Source organism: Penicillium alfredii (assembly GCF_028826965.1).
Source record: "Penicillium alfredii strain IBT 34128 chromosome Unknown utg000001l_segment0_segment0, whole genome shotgun sequence".
NCBI lineage: Eukaryota > Fungi > Ascomycota > Eurotiomycetes > Eurotiales > Aspergillaceae > Penicillium > Penicillium alfredii.
The window spans coordinates 1,867,720-1,884,409 of record NW_026622698.1 but is presented as its reverse complement, the minus strand read 5'-3'; the positions used below and the strand labels follow the sequence as shown (position 1 = coordinate 1,884,409).

At 52.5% G+C, this 16,690-nt stretch overlaps 7 protein-coding genes across 7 annotated transcripts; all 7 read left to right on the top strand.

Annotated features, from left to right (window-relative positions):
* Nucleotides 1-2,799: 2,799 nt before the first annotated feature.
* Nucleotides 2,800-4,062, top strand: NUU61_000700 (DUF2841 domain-containing protein; the record flags this gene model as incomplete). The annotated part of the gene is made up of 2 exons (XM_056651283.1): nt 2,800-3,553; nt 3,629-4,062. The coding sequence occupies 2 exons, from the start codon at nt 2,800-2,802 to the stop codon at nt 4,060-4,062; spliced, it is 1,188 nt and encodes a 395-aa protein (XP_056516133.1).
* Nucleotides 4,063-4,696: 634 nt separating this feature from the next.
* On the top strand, nt 4,697-5,539 carry NUU61_000699 (glycerophosphocholine acyltransferase 1; the record flags this gene model as incomplete). The annotated part of the gene is made up of 1 exon (XM_056651282.1): nt 4,697-5,539. The coding sequence occupies one exon, from the start codon at nt 4,697-4,699 to the stop codon at nt 5,537-5,539; it is 843 nt and encodes a 280-aa protein (XP_056516132.1).
* Nucleotides 5,540-5,690: 151 nt separating this feature from the next.
* Nucleotides 5,691-6,416, top strand: NUU61_000698 (uncharacterized protein; the record flags this gene model as incomplete). Its single annotated transcript, XM_056651281.1, has 1 exon — nt 5,691-6,416. The coding sequence occupies one exon, from the start codon at nt 5,691-5,693 to the stop codon at nt 6,414-6,416; it is 726 nt and encodes a 241-aa protein (XP_056516131.1).
* A 565-nt stretch (nt 6,417-6,981) lies between these two features.
* NUU61_000697 (MRS7 family protein) lies at nt 6,982-8,787 on the top strand (the record flags this gene model as incomplete). The annotated part of the gene is made up of 3 exons (XM_056651280.1): nt 6,982-7,048; nt 7,122-7,639; nt 7,708-8,787. The coding sequence occupies 3 exons, from the start codon at nt 6,982-6,984 to the stop codon at nt 8,785-8,787; spliced, it is 1,665 nt and encodes a 554-aa protein (XP_056516130.1).
* Nucleotides 8,788-9,939: 1,152 nt separating this feature from the next.
* NUU61_000696 (NUDIX hydrolase) lies at nt 9,940-11,915 on the top strand (the record flags this gene model as incomplete). Its single annotated transcript, XM_056651279.1, has 5 exons — nt 9,940-9,975; nt 10,413-10,569; nt 10,660-10,686; nt 10,861-11,244; nt 11,614-11,915. 5 exons carry the CDS (start codon nt 9,940-9,942, stop codon nt 11,913-11,915), a joined length of 906 nt encoding a protein of 301 aa, XP_056516129.1.
* Nucleotides 11,916-12,267: 352 nt separating this feature from the next.
* NUU61_000695 (uncharacterized protein) lies at nt 12,268-13,650 on the top strand (the record flags this gene model as incomplete). The annotated part of the gene is made up of 1 exon (XM_056651278.1): nt 12,268-13,650. The coding sequence occupies one exon, from the start codon at nt 12,268-12,270 to the stop codon at nt 13,648-13,650; it is 1,383 nt and encodes a 460-aa protein (XP_056516128.1).
* An 881-nt stretch (nt 13,651-14,531) lies between these two features.
* Nucleotides 14,532-16,666, top strand: NUU61_000694 (class I adenylate-forming enzyme family protein; the record flags this gene model as incomplete). Its single annotated transcript, XM_056651277.1, has 5 exons — nt 14,532-14,889; nt 14,981-15,786; nt 15,854-15,942; nt 16,017-16,141; nt 16,242-16,666. Coding segments are annotated over 5 exons (1,803 nt in total), but the record flags the coding sequence as incomplete, so codon positions are not given.
* Nucleotides 16,667-16,690: the final 24 nt, after the last annotated feature.

Below are 16,690 nucleotides of genomic sequence, written 5' to 3'. Positions count from 1 at the left end.
AATCCTGTTCAAACCCCCAGATAGAACACGTACGCTACTTCACCGCTACCTAACCCTATGAGTCTGGGAATGCGCAGGCCTCGGGGAATAGGAAATATGACAGTAGTAATAGAAATCATAAAATTGTGAAAAATAAAGAAGAAAAGAAAAGAAAAGAAAAGAAATACCTCGGCCGAGCCAACTTCGAGAGCTCCCAGGTGTCTGCTGTAAACTGTTGTACAGAATGTCGATCTTATGAGGGACATTTCCTGGAACCAGGGGTCTTCGTTGCTGCATTCTGGCTATGGACCAACACTATACAGTCTTTTCCACACACACACATACGTGTACTTTTGGCACAGAGAACCCCCTGAACCACATCCATGCTGTGAGAGATTAGTTTCTCTTGAGTTGGATTATCCCCGCACATCCACACATCCATCCCCTACGCAAGGGGGCGGCTATCTCTCTCGCGTCACTTTTCTTGGGTGTCGTCAGAGATCGGAGAGGGGGAGACGGGCTGTGACGGGGTTTGCAATGCGACTCAGAAGATCCAAGCTGCGTATCAGCCATGTTTTGCCTTTTTTTTTGGGTTTCATTTTTTGTATCCAGATCGACGTGGAGCAAAGATACCAAACATTCCAGACTCTTAGTCTTTGGTTCGCAATACGAGGTGTCCGCGTGAGAGACATTGAAAGATAGAAAGATTATGTAGAGTATGAATGGCGCTATTTCAACCCTGAGGTATGGATGTCGTAGGACCATATTCCAAAGACGGGCTACACTACATATCCAAGTCAGAGTGGCATTGGTCCGCATAATCGAATGCGCCTCAAATGATCGCAGTCGAATGGTGAGGTCCGGGTGTATCCTCCATGACAGCGTGGCTTGGTCTAGATGGCAATATCTCGCTGCGAAAAACAGCCAGAACTGTTAGGGGACAGATGCTTTTTTGGTGGCGATGAAATATACTTCGCAGAGTCTTTCATGGTTTACTCCACAGAAACGCGGAATATCGAGGATATTGTTCCGCGATTAGAATAATAATAATCAGAATAATAATTCTGGGTTTACGACCTGCGAGTTTGCCCCCAGTCACAACTGTCAATTCGGGATATGGGGACTATCCGACTGGGTGGGCCCTCTCTCCCTTGATCAGGTCAATCTTAGCGACACGGCCGTGGGTTTCTAGGATTTCCTTCCGATGTGCCTCCATGCAATATGCCAAGGAATTTGGAATGTCCCTAGAAATAAGCAAGTGAAGCAAAAATCATGGATACTCGAGTCTGGACTTCTCTCGAGTAGAATCATGAGTAGAATCATAAAATACGATCCGATCTCCAGTCAATAGGACTTGATAGTCGCCAATTCCAAGTCATTTGTAGGCCGTTAGGTCTGATGGGGGATCCTCGGAAGAGTTTCAGATTAGGTGGATTATAGGGAGACTATTGAGTTGCCCTAATGTAGGAGTTTGTGAGTCTGTGCACTTCTCTCTCTCTCTCTCTCTCTCTCTCTCTCTCTCTCTCTCTCTCTCTTTCCTGCATCTGATGATCTCAGAGGCGTACTGTACATCCCCCGTTCTTTTAGTTCCAGACTCCGACGATCGACAGTCGTCCAGCATGATTCGATAAGCAGCTATTTCCTGGGTGGAACCATTGGACGATCTCTCGATCTGGTGCAGTTTGGTACTTTGTCTTGCACCCGCACTCGGTCTTCGACATGCCGTGCCACTACTGGAGCTTCCAAGATAAACGAATCGACAGCGACGTGGAAAATAACCACAAGTTCTTTGACAGGGGCATCAGGTCTAGACTCGAAATCAGCCAGAGAAAACTTTGGCGAATAATCCCAGCAACATGAGGCGGTGATCTCGGTTCCCCCGAACTGTTCGAACCATGGCTGTCTAGGACGCGCAAATCAAAGGGTCCGTCGCTGATACGAGATGCAAGATACACAGCCCTACCTGGCGGGGATCCCGGGAAGCGTCAATGCGTTCGTTTTAGCTGGAGCATTGCCCTCCATCTGGAGGGGGATTGTGCTCTTGCCGATCCGATCGCATTCAGGCAAAAAAAAAAAAAAAAAGACCAGAGGTCTCGCCTTATTGCCACAGACCACACTGACTCTGCGGCTATTCTTTTCTTTCCTTGCATCAGCCCGGATGGAACCGATTGGCATCCTCAGAGAACACCGTGTGGAGACCTGCCAATGCTGGCGGGTCCTTCGGGGATCTGCTCGACCCATACTTGCTCTCCCGCCGGTATAATTATCTCGTCGGTGGCCCCGGATTTTATATCCATTGCTGGTTGTACCCCTGTTCGTATATTGTGCTTTGCTAGCACTCAGACGAGGGAAATTATTCCAAACTAATACCATTCATCGACGAGTTGACTTCCCAACCCATTGCTATTGTTCAGAGGCCTCAGAGCTGCGCATTTCCCCCATGGATTTGAATTGTTCAAACCCGGCGATGGTGGATGGACTGGAGAGAAGGCATTCTGAGACTTCCATGCCCCAATCGTCTTTCGACATGGTAATTCACCCATCTTGCTCCCGAGATAGTATGAGCAGTCCATTGACGGATTCATGGATAGTCAATATCTCCCAAAAATACAAACGCCGATTTCCCGCACCCGCATTTCGCCCTCCTCTACCTCGATCACAATGGCAAGCTTCAGGTAGAGGCCTCGCCGTCGATTGCAGGCTGCGGAGGCGCCATCTTCACCCCGGACGTGGCCGACAGATTCATGGAAATGGCCGCACCGACGCCTCAAAGTGGTTCGCAGTTGAGTACTAGTAAGCCACAGTCCATGAATTGCACAAATGTTATGCTTCGAGCGCCAGCTGACCTATACATCTCTGGCAGGTCCGGCGAATCCATCCCCTCAAACCCCATGGGGTGTACACCCAGGACCGGAATGGATGCCAGCCGGCCTGACGCGACCAGCCGAACTCATTCCCTGCGAGTGGCAATCCCAGCAAAGCCGATGGAAACGACGCGACATGAAACGTACGGGCATGGCAAGACCTCGGCCCAAGTCTTCCTCGCCGCCGCCCACGCCCCCGTCGGGACGGACCATCCTCCGAGTGGGGAACCGCGATCTGCTGCGACGGTACTATGAGAAAGCGTTCGAGGATTTCCAGCAGCTGAATTGCCGCGCCATTGCCAAGTCATATATCAAGCTCGTCGAGCCCCGAAAGCAAGTCCATTACCCATACAATGGCCGCAAGGTGATCTCGGGTGTCACTCAGCGTGTGGACCCTGAACTTACCAAGCCTGGCTGGTGGCCAGCTGGTGTTTTGCATCGGGAACCGGATCATCTGCTGAAACGCGGTAGGTGTCTTGTTTATAGTATGGTTAATGAAAGTTTGGCCTCTGATCCAATCCCAGATCGACTGCGCCTGCTTGTTCACATCCTCTGCGAGTTGAAGGATAGCCATGGCGTTACGGCGGACAAGCTGCGAGATGCAAGCCAGGACGTGAGGCGTCAGATCACTCCTACCAATCGACTCCAGGTTCTGGACGAGATTTATTTCGTGCGGCAGATGGAGGAACGATTCCTCGATGGCGAAGTCGGTACGTATGCCCAAGCAGTAACTATCCATGGTAAATAAAGGGAGGAGAAAAAACCACCATGCTAACCAAAACCAGAGGCAAACACACTGGTCCAGGTGACCCAAACCCACCTGCCCGAGGCCATCTACCAGGACGGAGAAGAGCTGTCGTCCCTTCCACATGCCGTACCGACCTCAGACCCTGACGTGCCAGACCCAAGCGACGAACACAGCATCCCGACTCTGGACGAAGTAAAACCGCACTGCCATGTGCAAGGTCTCCCGCTGTCGCCGGCTACCAGCGAGTCCAGTGGACCGCATAGCCCAACGACCGGTGGATTTGGATCCTACTCATTGGGCATGGCACCGTCTGTGCTGCCTCACGATATTTCCAGCGTCCCGAAACCCTTGCCCACTGACCCATCTTACATGACCGGGTACTTCTCTCAGTCGTTTATTCCCCCGGATCGCACCTCGGGGTTTTGGCCGAGTGAACCCCATGGCAACCCTGGGTCGCAGTATGGATATTAATATTGTTTTCTCTTTTTGGTGCTGTTATGAGCGATCAAAAATATTTCTTTTCCCTTCTCTTGTTCCTTATTTCTTTCTTTCTTGGGAGCTGATTTCTTGCGGGACATGGGCTTGATATAATGCAAGACGATCTAGGGCAGAGTGTAATGACCAAGAATGAGTAATGGACGGGGACCTGATGATCCACGAAAAATCAAGTATGCTCTTTTTGTACTGTTGAGTATTTCAAATAATCGAGTCACAGCCTGGGTATCCATAGAGATAGAGAGATATCCCACTGTCGCATGGACTGAATACTTCGGTGCCTCAGGCAATCACGCCTGAGGCCACCGGGTGCTCTGACGCGGCGCGGTGATTGGACACGCGCCCGGTATCTCCCAACCAACCACCAGCTGCGTGGCCAGCACAAGGGGAGACCGCTTCTTCTTGCTGGATGCTCGTCCTTCTCGAGTGTATACGGTGGTGTGATTGTTTGGATCGCCAACCACAGTTCTTCCTCGTCGCCTCGTGAACCAACCCATCGGCTGATAAGGTAGGGTCTGTTCCCCTCCAAGAACCCCCGAGGGCTCTAGATAAGAGCCAAAAGCTCGAGGCGTTGTCTCTCTTGCCAGGCATTACTATCTACATTGTCAACATGGGCATGCTGACGTTTGGTCGTTTCCTCAGCCGGCCCTACCCTCACCTGCGGGACGGTCCGACCATCTTCTCTCTGCAGCAGCAGTTTTTGATGGAGAACAGCCTGCGCGAACGCAGACGGTCTGATTCTACGATGGCGGAGTCGCTCGCGTCCACGCCCTCGGTCGAACTTGACACGCCCTTTGGCGATGATTTCGCCGACCAAGATGACTTCTATTCGCCCCCCGCCTCCCCCGGCAAGCTGTCGCGCAACCCGTCTTTCTCCAACAGCAGCTCGTACCAGGAGGACTGGGAGACGTTCCCGCCACTGGACAAGCTGACCATCTTTGACCTGCTCGACAACATCCAGCTCTCGCAGCGTCTGGAGAAATGGCAGCAGACGATCAATATGCAGAGGGCGAAGGTCCGGCGGCAGCACGAGAGGATCAAGTCGACGTCGATGAACGCCAAGGACCGCGTCGTGGGCGAGTGGAAGCGGCGCGTCCCCACTGCCGACGAGCAGCTCGAAAAGTACCGTCGCCGCATGAGGGATGGAGTGGAGCGGCTGGGCAAGCAGTGGAATAAGACCGCTACCGTCACCCTGCGGGAGAAGGTCTCGTTCATTGCCGGCGTGCTCAATATCTTCATCAGCGGCTATTTGATCGGCGCCTGTCCCGAGTACTTTTACATTTGGTTCAGTGCTCAACTGGCATATTTCATGCCCATCCGGTTTTACACCTACCACGCCAAAGGCTACCACTACTTCCTGGCGGATCTCTGTTATTTTGTCAACCTGCTTTGTATGCTGAGCTTTTGGGTCTTCCCCAGTCCAAACGGCTGTTCATCAGTACGTTTTGTCTGACCTTTGGGAATAATGCGGTCGCAATTGCTATGTGGCGCAATTCTATGGTCTTCCACAGCATGGATAAGGTGGTCAGGTATGTTCTATTATGCTCATAGCTTTGCGATGACCTCTAGCTAACCCAGTCTCTTGTAGCCTGTTTATCCATATTATGCCGCCGACTGCGTTGCACTGTATCGTCCACTTGACCCCGGTTAAGATGCTCCAGGAACGGTTCCCGGCCGTCTATGCCATCAAGTTCAGTAATCCCGAGGACCCGGAGCATTACTCGCTCGGTGACATGATGATTTGGGCTACAGTACCATACATTGTCTGGCAGCTGTTGTACCACTTCATGATCAGCGTGCGCCGAGCCGATAAGATCGCGGCAGGGCGTCCGACCAGTTTCACTTGGATGCGCAAATCGTACTCCAAAGCGTGGATTGGCCGTTTTGTCTTGAGCCTTCCTGAATCCCTGCAAGAGCCATTCTTCATGTTGATCCAATACTCGTATGCTCTGTCGACCATGATCCCATGCCCCATCTGGTTTTGGTACCGAACGGCCAGCGGCGTGTTCATCACCGCCCTGTTTGTTTGGAGCATCCACAACGGAGCAACCTACTACATTGATGTCTTTGGCAAGCGTTTTCAGAAGGAGATGGAGCAGCTCAAGCGAGACGTGGCTCGTTGGCAGAGTTCTCCCGAGGCCACCACCAGCCCGCTCATTCTCCCGGAGAACACCCCCTCCATTGAGCCACGCAAAGTCCCTTCCCAGCCTGGGAAGCCCTCAAGTATTGACCGCATTCCGCCCTTGGATGCTGGCGAGGCTTCGTCGTCGGGTGTCAACACTGGTCAATCCGGTGAACCGGTGGCCCGTGAGAGAAATGAGAAAAATTAGGCGCCGGCAACATTTTTTTTTTCGTTCTTTCTTTCTTTCTTTCTTTTTCAAGTCTTTCGTTGATGATACCCCGGCGTATGCACATTTCGTCCCCGCTATATCGAGACCGCCCGTCGTTACACCCGTGTTTTTGGATTTCCGTTTTGGATTCGGCTCATCTACTGTGTTGGATTGATGTGTTCACATTGCCATGCACCTATTTTACGGGATGCCAATAATGATTTTGCCAACTAGCCACTATAGCCTCAACTTAGAATGAAGATCTGATCTATCTCATCTCATAAATATGTAATCCCTGGAATGCCCGATGCGCCAGGCCGAGCTTAGCTCCGGTAGGCCGAGACCGCATGCAGTCACGTGAAGTCATGACCCCCGGCGTGCATCACAACACCTCAGCCAGCACTTCTTTGCAATTTGCCATTTCCATCGATTTATGTTTGATGTGGATCATTTCTTGGTTTTTGTGAACTCCTGATTTAATACGCTCCCCATCGTTGCGGCCCATTCCTCTCTGCTCGTCGCCTCGAGCGTTTTCCTTTTTTTTTTCGCCTCACCATTTCCGCAAATGTCCGCCACGATGAGATCGGCCCGACTGGTGCGCAACACCACGGCCCTGCGGCCTAGCCTGACTGGTAAAACAATCCCGGAAGAAGATATAAATGAATAAATGATAGGCGACTGACTTTTCAACTTCTTTTTGAACAGCGCGCACTCGTGCCAGCGCACTGGGCCCGGCCTCGGTGGCTACGGCCAACACCCTGCTATGGAACGGACGCGGTATCCCATCGCAAGTGTCGGCCCTCGCCATTTTGATCCCCCACCAGCGCGGATATGCGACCGAGCAATCCACATCGACCTCGTCCCAGTCATATCCGCCTCCTGGCTTCAACGCCGAGCAAGCGAAAAAGCCGCTGCCTCAGGATCAGAGCTCGTCTTCGCAATCGGCGACTCAGCCCGCTGCCTCGAAGTCTCAATCGCACACCGTGAGCGATGCTAATACGCAAGCGCGCGAAACGACCGTGGCCAAGGCGACGGAAGACCAGAAGAAGGTGGCCGAGGAGAAGAAGGAGACTAAGAACTTGACTATGGGGCAGAAGATCAAGAAGGAGGTGCAGCACTACTGGGATGGCACGAAGCTGTTGGCTACAGAGGTTAAGATCAGTTCCCGGCTGGCATTGAAGATGGCGGGAGGCTATGAGCTGAGCCGGAGAGAGCACCGCCAGGTTCGTTTTGTTTGACACGCTGGAATCCCTGTGGGTATGACAAGCTAACGTCTTTTTGTGGGCTGTAGCTTCAACGCACTACCAAGGATCTGGGCCGCTTGGTCCCGTTCTCGGTCTTCCTGATCGTTCCCTTTGCGGAGCTGCTGCTCCCCGTTGCCCTGAAGATCTTCCCGAACCTCCTACCCAGCACCTACGAGGGCCAGAAGGCCCGTGAGACCAAGGCCCTGAACCTCTCCTCGACCCGCAAGGAGGTTTCTGGGTTCCTCCGGAACACTCTGCGGGAGACCGGTCTGCCGCTGACGGCAGCCACGGTAAAGAACGAGGAATTCGCGGATTTCTTCCGCAAGATCCGTACCACGGGCGAGTCTCCGTCGACCCAGGATGTTATTAAGGTCTGCAAGATCTTCAAGGATGATCTGACTCTGGACAACTTGTCGCGGCCGCAGCTGGTGGCCATCTGCCGCTACATGAACCTTAACTCGTTCGGTACGGACGCCATGCTCCGCTACAATATCCGACACCGCATGCGCCAGATCAAGCGGGATGACCGCGCGATTTTCTACGAGAGTGTCGACTCGCTGTCTGTGCCCGAGCTGCAGATGGCCTGCGCGTCGCGTGGCATCCGTACACACGGAGTGTCGCCCGCGCGCCTGCGCGAGGATATCTCCATGTGGCTCGACCTACGTCTTAAGCAGGGCGTCCCGTCCACGCTGTTGGTCCTGAGCAATGCGTATATGTACACGCAGGGCGGCAAGGAGTCGGAGATGGCGTCGCAGATCGACGCGCTCAAGTCGGTGCTCTCGAGTATCCCCGAGGAGCTCTTCCACGAGATCGAGCTCGAGGTGCATAACGCCGAGGGCGCTGCCACTAACAAGCAACGTCTCGAGGTCATCAAGGAGCAGGAAGAGCTCATCGAGGAGGAGAACGAGCAGAACAGCGAGAACGAGGGCAAGGGTGTCACCGCGCCCAAGGACACCGAGGACATCGACGACAAGGAAGAAACTAAGGTCGAGGCCACATCTGGCAACTCTTCCCAGCAGTCTGCTGAAGCTAGCGAGGCTCTGTCTGAGGGTCAGCGAGCCGAATCCGAGCAGGCCGGGTCGGCCGACACGCCCAAGGAGGGCAAGAAGACGAGCGAGAGCTCGTAAGGCTTTTGATGAATAGCTTTGTGTTTTTATCTTCGGCTCTGGGTGTTCATGCTGCTGTCATATAGATCTTTTTTTTTTTTTTTGTTGCTTGCGTCTTTTCTTCTCTCTTCTGTTCTGATCCTGTGTTACTCTCTGCTATGTTGATAGACTCCCCCTCTCCTTTCTCTTTCCTCTCCTCCTCTCCCGTCTGGCTGTCTTGCTCATCCGCTCATTTTGATCCCTCTCCCATGTCTCCTTGTGTCTGCTCTGCTTCTTTTCGGACCCATGTCCCAATCATCGGGATGTGGGCTGACCAGCGAAGTGTGGAATTGGGGAAGTCGAGCACCGCGATATAACCGGAAAAATCCATGTCCTGATAGACCAAATGTCTGGAGTTGCTTGTGTATTCATGTATTTCACCATCTACTTGAAAAAAATAACATAGATCTATTCTCCAGAACAAGCCGTTAACCTTCGCTTCGCCCAGGCGACTTTGAAAGATATAGTACAGAAGAAAAATTAGATTTAAAAGGCTTATTAACTGCATTCTATCCTATTTAAGAGGTTTATTCTTTACTAGATATATAGATATATAGATAGCAATTTTACTACTACTATTATATTTTATCGATATCTTTTTCTGTCTTAAATTAATGATTTAATTCTATTAACTTTTTATCTCTATTTTCTGATCCTTTTTCTAGTCCTTTTTTAATCTATTTTTCTAACTATCTTTTTTCTCCCTTCTTCTTTTCTTTCTTTTGTACCGCGTATTGAAGGCCTGGGGGTCACGTAGAGGGAGGGGGTAGCGAAGTTGAATCCTCCCACTTTTCAACGACCCACTTCACATCTTCTCATATTATTAAATTCTCCAGAATATCCGGCATTTCAACGGGTTACATTAGTCACCAGCAAGATCAACACCCGACCTCGGCTATTTGGAAGTTGGTAGTGGAGCAACCCCATCTCATTCCTCTCCAGTCTAAGATAGCCGATGGCTTAACGTCCGGTCTTCATTCTATCCCTAACCAAACTGCGATGCGGAGTCGGCCGAACCGGCTTCTTCTTCTTCAGCAGTCCATACAACAGCACCGCCCTGTTCTTCCTAACCGCGCATCCCACGGGTTATTTCCAGGTCCAGGCCCAGGTTTCAGGTCGCTTACTTGTAGGTCGATGACCAGCATGGCGCCGCTGAATCCCGCTTCTCAGGTATGGACCACCGGTTTCTCTGTGTGTATCTGAGGGGGGCTCTGTTCTATGTCTTCCATGTATACACACTATTCCTGTCTACTGTATACTTCTCAGGGCATTCCCCCACCCAATGTCTTATATATGACCTGGGTGGCTTGTCTATTTGAGTTTCGGCGTCAAGTCTCAACAGTCTTGAATGGGGGTGTCACTTCCTGTGTCTGTGTCTGTGCCTTGGGGGTTGTATAGCCCCGGATGTCTCTTCTCTGAGACTTGTGTTTCATTTGTTTTCTCCCGTGGATGGTCATCCCCCCACCTCAGGGCTGTTCATCGCATGACCTCGCTGGCGCTGAAACCAACCCGGGAGAGAAAGAAACCCACTCGATATCGTCACTGAGCAATTGATATTGGTGATGGTTCAATTGCTGAGAAACATCTCATAATAACATCTCGATCAGGAGGCAATCAACCGACTTCGAGCTTATGTCCCCCCGCCAACCGCGTACGACTCTGTGCCACTGATCCGGCGCGCGGCAGTGTTGCTGCTGCTGTATGCCGACCGTCAGGGCGAGCTCCGGGTCGTGATTACGATCCGGGCCAAGACACTCAGTTCATGTATGTGTGTACCAGTCCGGTTTCTGAGGTCCACGGCCGATGCTGCACGACATGCGGGCCACGCTAATTTCTGATTTTCTTTTTTGGCAGATGCAGGGGAAGCTGCTTTACCTGGGGGTAAGTTTAGAAGAAAAAGAAAAGAAGGAAAAAAAAAAAAGGATTGATCGCAATACGAGAACTATGACCTCGGGAGACACTATACCCTCAGTAGTTCTCTTCCGGACAGGAAATAGCTCATGCCCAGTCGTCGATGATGAAGTGGATAGTGATAGTGACTTTGTGTTTGATTAGGCCGAGCAGATTCACTGGCCGAGACGCCGTTCCAGACCGCGCGCCGCGAAGCGTGGGAAGAGATCGGCCTCCCAGACACCGATCAGCCGCTCCCACGACCGTTCGCCGTGGAGCACCTCTGCGAGCTGCCGGCCAATCTTGCCAAAACCGAGCTGGTCGTGCGGCCGTGCGTCGCGCTGCTTCATTCGTCTGATCTGCTGACAGGGGAGCATGCCGATCCGGAGGTGTCGCTGATTCCTCAGCTGGACGCTCGCGAGGTGGCCGCGGTGTTTACGGCGCCGTTCCGCAATTTCCTGCGGCTGCGAGAAGAGGCGCAAGATGCTGACGACCCGGGGGATTGGTATCGGGGGTCGTGGAGTTTGTGGCACGACTCCAACTGGCGCAGTAAGCTCTCGGTCCCCTTGAAGTCTTTGTTTTAGTTTGTTTTTTTTTTCAGCCCGGGTCCCAAGAAACCTTTTCTCCCCTTTCTTCCAAACTAAGCGGACACATGGGGATTCCGAAGGCATGGAAGAAAGGGGGGCTTGTCAAACCGATGTAGACCCACCTCATGGATGTTTGCGAGAATCTCCCAGGGATGATTGTGGATCATGACACCCGGGGAGCGATGCCGATCTTTGTTCCTTATTTTTCTTTTCCCCTTTTTCCTGTTTCTGCCTAAGTGGGCCAGTAGACAGAAATCATCAAAAAAAAATAATCAAAAATAGGGGTGAGTCATGGGCTGACTAGTGGGGATGTCTAACGATTTTTTTTTAGTGCACCAGTTCTTTGTTCGGGACAAGCCACGCACCTCATCCCAGCCAAAGCGCACCATCGAGCAGGTCGAGGGGCAGGAACAGGGTCAAGTGCAGCGATATCGCGTCTTTGGCATGACGGCGCGCATGATTGTGGATGCAGCGCGGGTCGCATATGGGGAGGAGCCCGAGTTCGAGCATAACAGTCATTTCGGCGACGAGGCGATGATCGCCAGGTTGCGGCGGATGGGCCGGCTTAGTGCGATGCGCAAACCGTCGGATGGATTGACCCGCGAGACGATGAAGGCAGCCAAACTCAGTTAGATTCTCATGATGCCTTGCGTGGCTCGTCAGCAGGGATGACCAGTCCAGTTGAGAAGACGAGAGACCGAGTGGGTCAATTTGGTGTAGTTTGGGTAGTTCAACTTTGATCTCCTTGCTTGGGCTTCCGAACGGGTAGATAACCCGCCTCTTCGTCTTTTTTGTCTTCATCCCCGGCCTCTTCTCTTTTCTTTCCCTCTTCTTCGTTTCTTCCTTGGACTCGTGCCCACTTCTTTATGTATTTCCGACACTCTCTTGACCTCTCTTGACCTCTCTTGATGCTGGTCCCATTTTTAGTCTCGTTTTGATTCTCTCTTTTTTCTCCCTCGATCCCTCGTCTCGACCGCCGCACATCATGCTCTCTCCAACATATCCATATGCCACTCGTATGCCACCTCCGGTTCGACCATCTCGGTCGCTGGAAGGTCTGGAGCAAGTGATTCCTCCCAAAATGCCGCTCTCACCCACCCGCTCCGAGCTCTTCCTCAACAAACCCCTCCCCGCCAAGCCACTTCCCGAGGCTCCCATCGAGTGCTCTGCCATCTGGAGTGACTCCAGCGACAGCGACAGCACCGTCGACACTGTCGGCAGCCCGAGCGAGCCACGTAATTCCACCGAAAGCTATCCCATTTTTGTCAGTTCAGGCTCCGACGATTTCGGGGACCTAGTCGATCCTCCGGCCCCATCCGCCGATCCTGTTCATTTGGGCTCGGCTCCTTTATCCCCACAACGGTTCATTCCTGCGCCAGACCCACACCCGGACTCACTCGATTCACGCCGTTCATCAATAATTATCTCGCGGACCTCAACGTCGGATCCGCCATACGCTGGCCCATCTCCGTACACACCACACCGCGCCGGTGCCAATCATTATTTCCGTGAAAAGAAATGGGATTTCTTTCCAGAGCTGGCCACCCCATCTGCCCTGCAGGCTAGTGGCCGGGTCAGCCCGGGTATCCAACCGGGCAACCGGCGCAAGAAGGACGGTCGTCTGAATCTGCCGGCCTTGGATTTCAGTAAAGGTCGCAGTCGATGGCATTCGCTCGATCGCGCTGGATTAGGGTTGGTGCATGTGCGCGACTCGGTCAAGACCTATGTGCTCCGCACTCTCTCCAGGGACTCGCCAGAGACCAAGCCCAAAGAATCTCCACGCCCAGCCACTGCTCCCATTAATCCCACCGACCCCCAGAGCCCGACTTCGTTTACAGGTGGCAGCGAGCGACTCCACAATGGCTGGGCAACTCAGAACTCGTCTGTGGGTGTCAACGCCCAACTACGAGTACTCTCTGTTGCAACAGAACCGACCGCCGGCGACTACTACAACAGCCCACGGACAATTCCCTCTCACCGACCAAAACAGCTGGCGGTGCCCATGTCCCCTTACCAGAAATATGGCTCCTCCATCTGGGAGACCCCGAAGAAATCTAAGAAACGCAGCGTGCGGTTCCCCAAATACTCCAAGTCTGCCCCCGCTAGCGGCCCGTCCTCGCCGCAATCATACACCAATGCTACTCCGCCTCTCTCATCTCCGCTGAAGATGCAATTCCAGCAGAATACCCGTGAGGCTGTCCGGGCCTTGCAGGATGGCACGAGCCATGTCCTGGTGGCATTGGACGGGGCCAAGAAGAAAATCATCGACTGCAAAGAGGATCGCCGCCGCGAGCAACTCAAGTCCCAAATTAAGGTCGTTGGTCCGACAGATCCTCACAACTGCAAGCCAGATGATCCGTGGTTTTGACTTGCTTTATTATGTTGAAATTTTCTTACTTTACTTTTCTTTGTTTGCATTTTGGCTTGGATTCAGCGCTTTACGATTGTCACGACTACCATCCCTTGGATTCTCTTTTTGTTCAATACCTGGCTTTACTTTCTTGCATTCCCTCCACTATTTCCTTGAGTCTGGTTACTCCTCACACTTTGTCATCTGCCTCTAACTCCTATTCTTTTTTTTTTTGTTCTGTTCTCTTTGGTTAGGGCTTTTGTGGGTCGCATAGAATTGCAGGCGTTATCCACCGGGAAGATACATTGGAACTATACGGCTTGGGTATTTGCATTTTGGGTCATATCCACAATCTACTTCTCTTTTTTCTCTCCACTACAAAATGTCGATGTATGGGCTTGTTACTGCTAGTATCCCTGCATCTGCATGCACAACAAAACACCAGACTGCACTTCCTACTTGGGACCTTCGCTGTTGGTCCGTCGTGTTTCACAGGTGTCTGCATGCGCATGCAATCTGGAGTCTCTCAGAGCCAGTTGGCGGGCTGCACAATCCCGTAGTGTAGCGGGTGTCTCTGAGGAGACTATGCCTATATTCCTCATAGCCTATATTAAAAAGTGAGCACACAAAATAACTTTCTCGGTATATACATCCACGTAGGCTAGTAAACATCGACTCGTGAACATCGGATATACACGTCAACATTGAACTGGCGGTGTCTAGGTACGTTTTCCAGCACAGCGCACATCCTCATTTCTTCAGACCCAGATTGGCTTCGACTACTGCATCCATGCATCAATAGCCTCAATCCTTTCCCCGCCCTCCTATCTCTCTTCCCCCTCGATCTACCGCCGATCGCGGCTCCACATTTCCACACTTTCATCTCCACACCTCTGACGATGCCTCCAAAATCGATGCCGATCTCGTCCCAGGGTCTCTATGTCATCCCTGAGAAGCTCGTTCTCGACGTCTTTCATTGCTGGGAGCAGAATCCTGATTCGGTCTTGATCAGGGAGCGGTCAGCTATTGGCCCTGATCGGGAATGGACCGTCGCTGAGTTCTTGTATGATGTCTTGATAATACTCGGCAGGTTGCGCGATGCTGTGTGTGTCCAGCGGCTCGAGCGCACGGCGCGTGGTGCTTCGGTCCATGAAAAGGACGATGATGACTATGTGGCTGTCCTTGCGGGTGGAGGGTATGGCTTTGCGGTTCTGACGCTGGCAATCTATGCCATCGGCGCTGTGGCGGTGCCCCTATGTTCGTACTGCTTCTCATTCTGGATTTCCGGTGTCAGAAGCACTGTGTTGCATTCCAGCTGAGGTACTAAATTCGAGACTTTTTTTTTCAGCACCGCGAGTTCTTCCCGAAGAAGCGCAATATTTCCTGTCAACATGCAATGCCGTCTTGCTGGCGACGACTCCTGAGAATGCAGAGCAGGCTCAGGCCATATCGCGCGCCTCCAGCGTACCCGTCTTCACTTTTCGCCCATCTCGATCTCGAGAACGGGCCCAGAGCGAGGAAGGCATTGACACCGATGCCTTTCAGCCACAATTTTACTCCCGTCATGATGCGACATCCACAATCCCCGGAGACAATGGCTTTGTCCTGCTATATACATCGGGAACAACAGGCCCTCCTAAAGGTGTCCTCCACACGCGAGACAGCGCCCACAAATTACACCCGCCCACCCGAGCATCCCACAGCAAAGAAGTATCGCAGACCATGTCTGAGACCTGGCTGCACCACCAGCCAGTACACTGGGGCGGCGGCTTCATGAGTATGATGAAATGCCTCCTGATGGGAACGTGTCTCGAATTTTGTGGGGGTGTTTTTAGTCCCGCCTGGCTGCTGGATCGACTTCAGGATCCGCGCCGGCCTCCGGTGACGGGCTTGTTTCTTTCTCCGCCGCTTCTGGATGCTGTTGCCAGTGATCTCGAAGGTCTACGCTTGAATGCCCCGGATCGCTATGAGGGGGCTTTGGAGGGTATCCGGGGTTTGAGGGCGCTGTCTTCGGGTGCGATGCAGGTTAATCCAAGGCAGAGGGAGGTGTGGGCGTCGCTACGGGGTGGGAAGCCACTTATGGTGCTGTATGGCTTGACGGAGAACTTTGGGATCGTTGCGATGACGGGTTGGAGGGGTTCTGAGGAGTCTCTGGTGAGTGAATTCTCTCTTTCTCCTCTCTTTAGTCAAGCCCCTAGAGTGAGTGATTAACTGCTACTAGGAATCGTGTGGCCCTTGCATGCCTGAAGTGACTGTCAAGATTGCCGATGATGGTGAAATCTGTATTAAGACCCCGGTTCTGTTCAAGAAGTAAGAGCCTCTGGAACCTCCCTGCTATGACAATCACCAGAGGGGGCTGGCTGATGCGGTTATTATATGGGCAGGTACCTTTCTCCCAACCCGAATATCATGGACAACGTCTTCGACTCCGATGGCTTCTACCGCACTGGGGATATCGGACGGCTTGAGGACGACAGGTTGTTCGTGCTGGGACGGGCTTCTCAAGACGGTAAGTATATTCTTGAGTCAACGCATCCACGATATTTTCCACAAAAGCCACGAGATTTGATCCAACTGTTCCCATACTCACACATAGCATCCTGATATAGTCATCCGCTCCCACGGCTGGAAAATATACGCTCTCGAGGTCGAGAACGCCCTCTCACAGATGGACTCCGTCGTCCAGGCCATTGTCCTCGGCGTGCCTGATTCCCACGCTGGACAGCGCGTAGCGGCTCTCTTGGTTTACCGGGTTAGAGACAAAGGCAGGGCCTCGGAATTCGACTTCTCGCAACTGCGAGAGACTCTTGCCATCCAGCATGGTTTACAGGCATACAAATTACCAACCATGCTCCGGATTCTGGAGCCTAGTGACAAAGTGGCCGTCACGGTGTCCGGGAAACCAATGAAGACGCGGATCCGAGATATGTTCTTCAATGAGAAGGCTGTTGCGTGCGGCGAGGTACAGGTGTGGGATTCGAAGAGCGAGGAGGGCGTGGTGGGGACGAGGCCGTTTGACTGGGCTGGGATCCAGCGGTAGATCTGGCGAGTTCTGTCA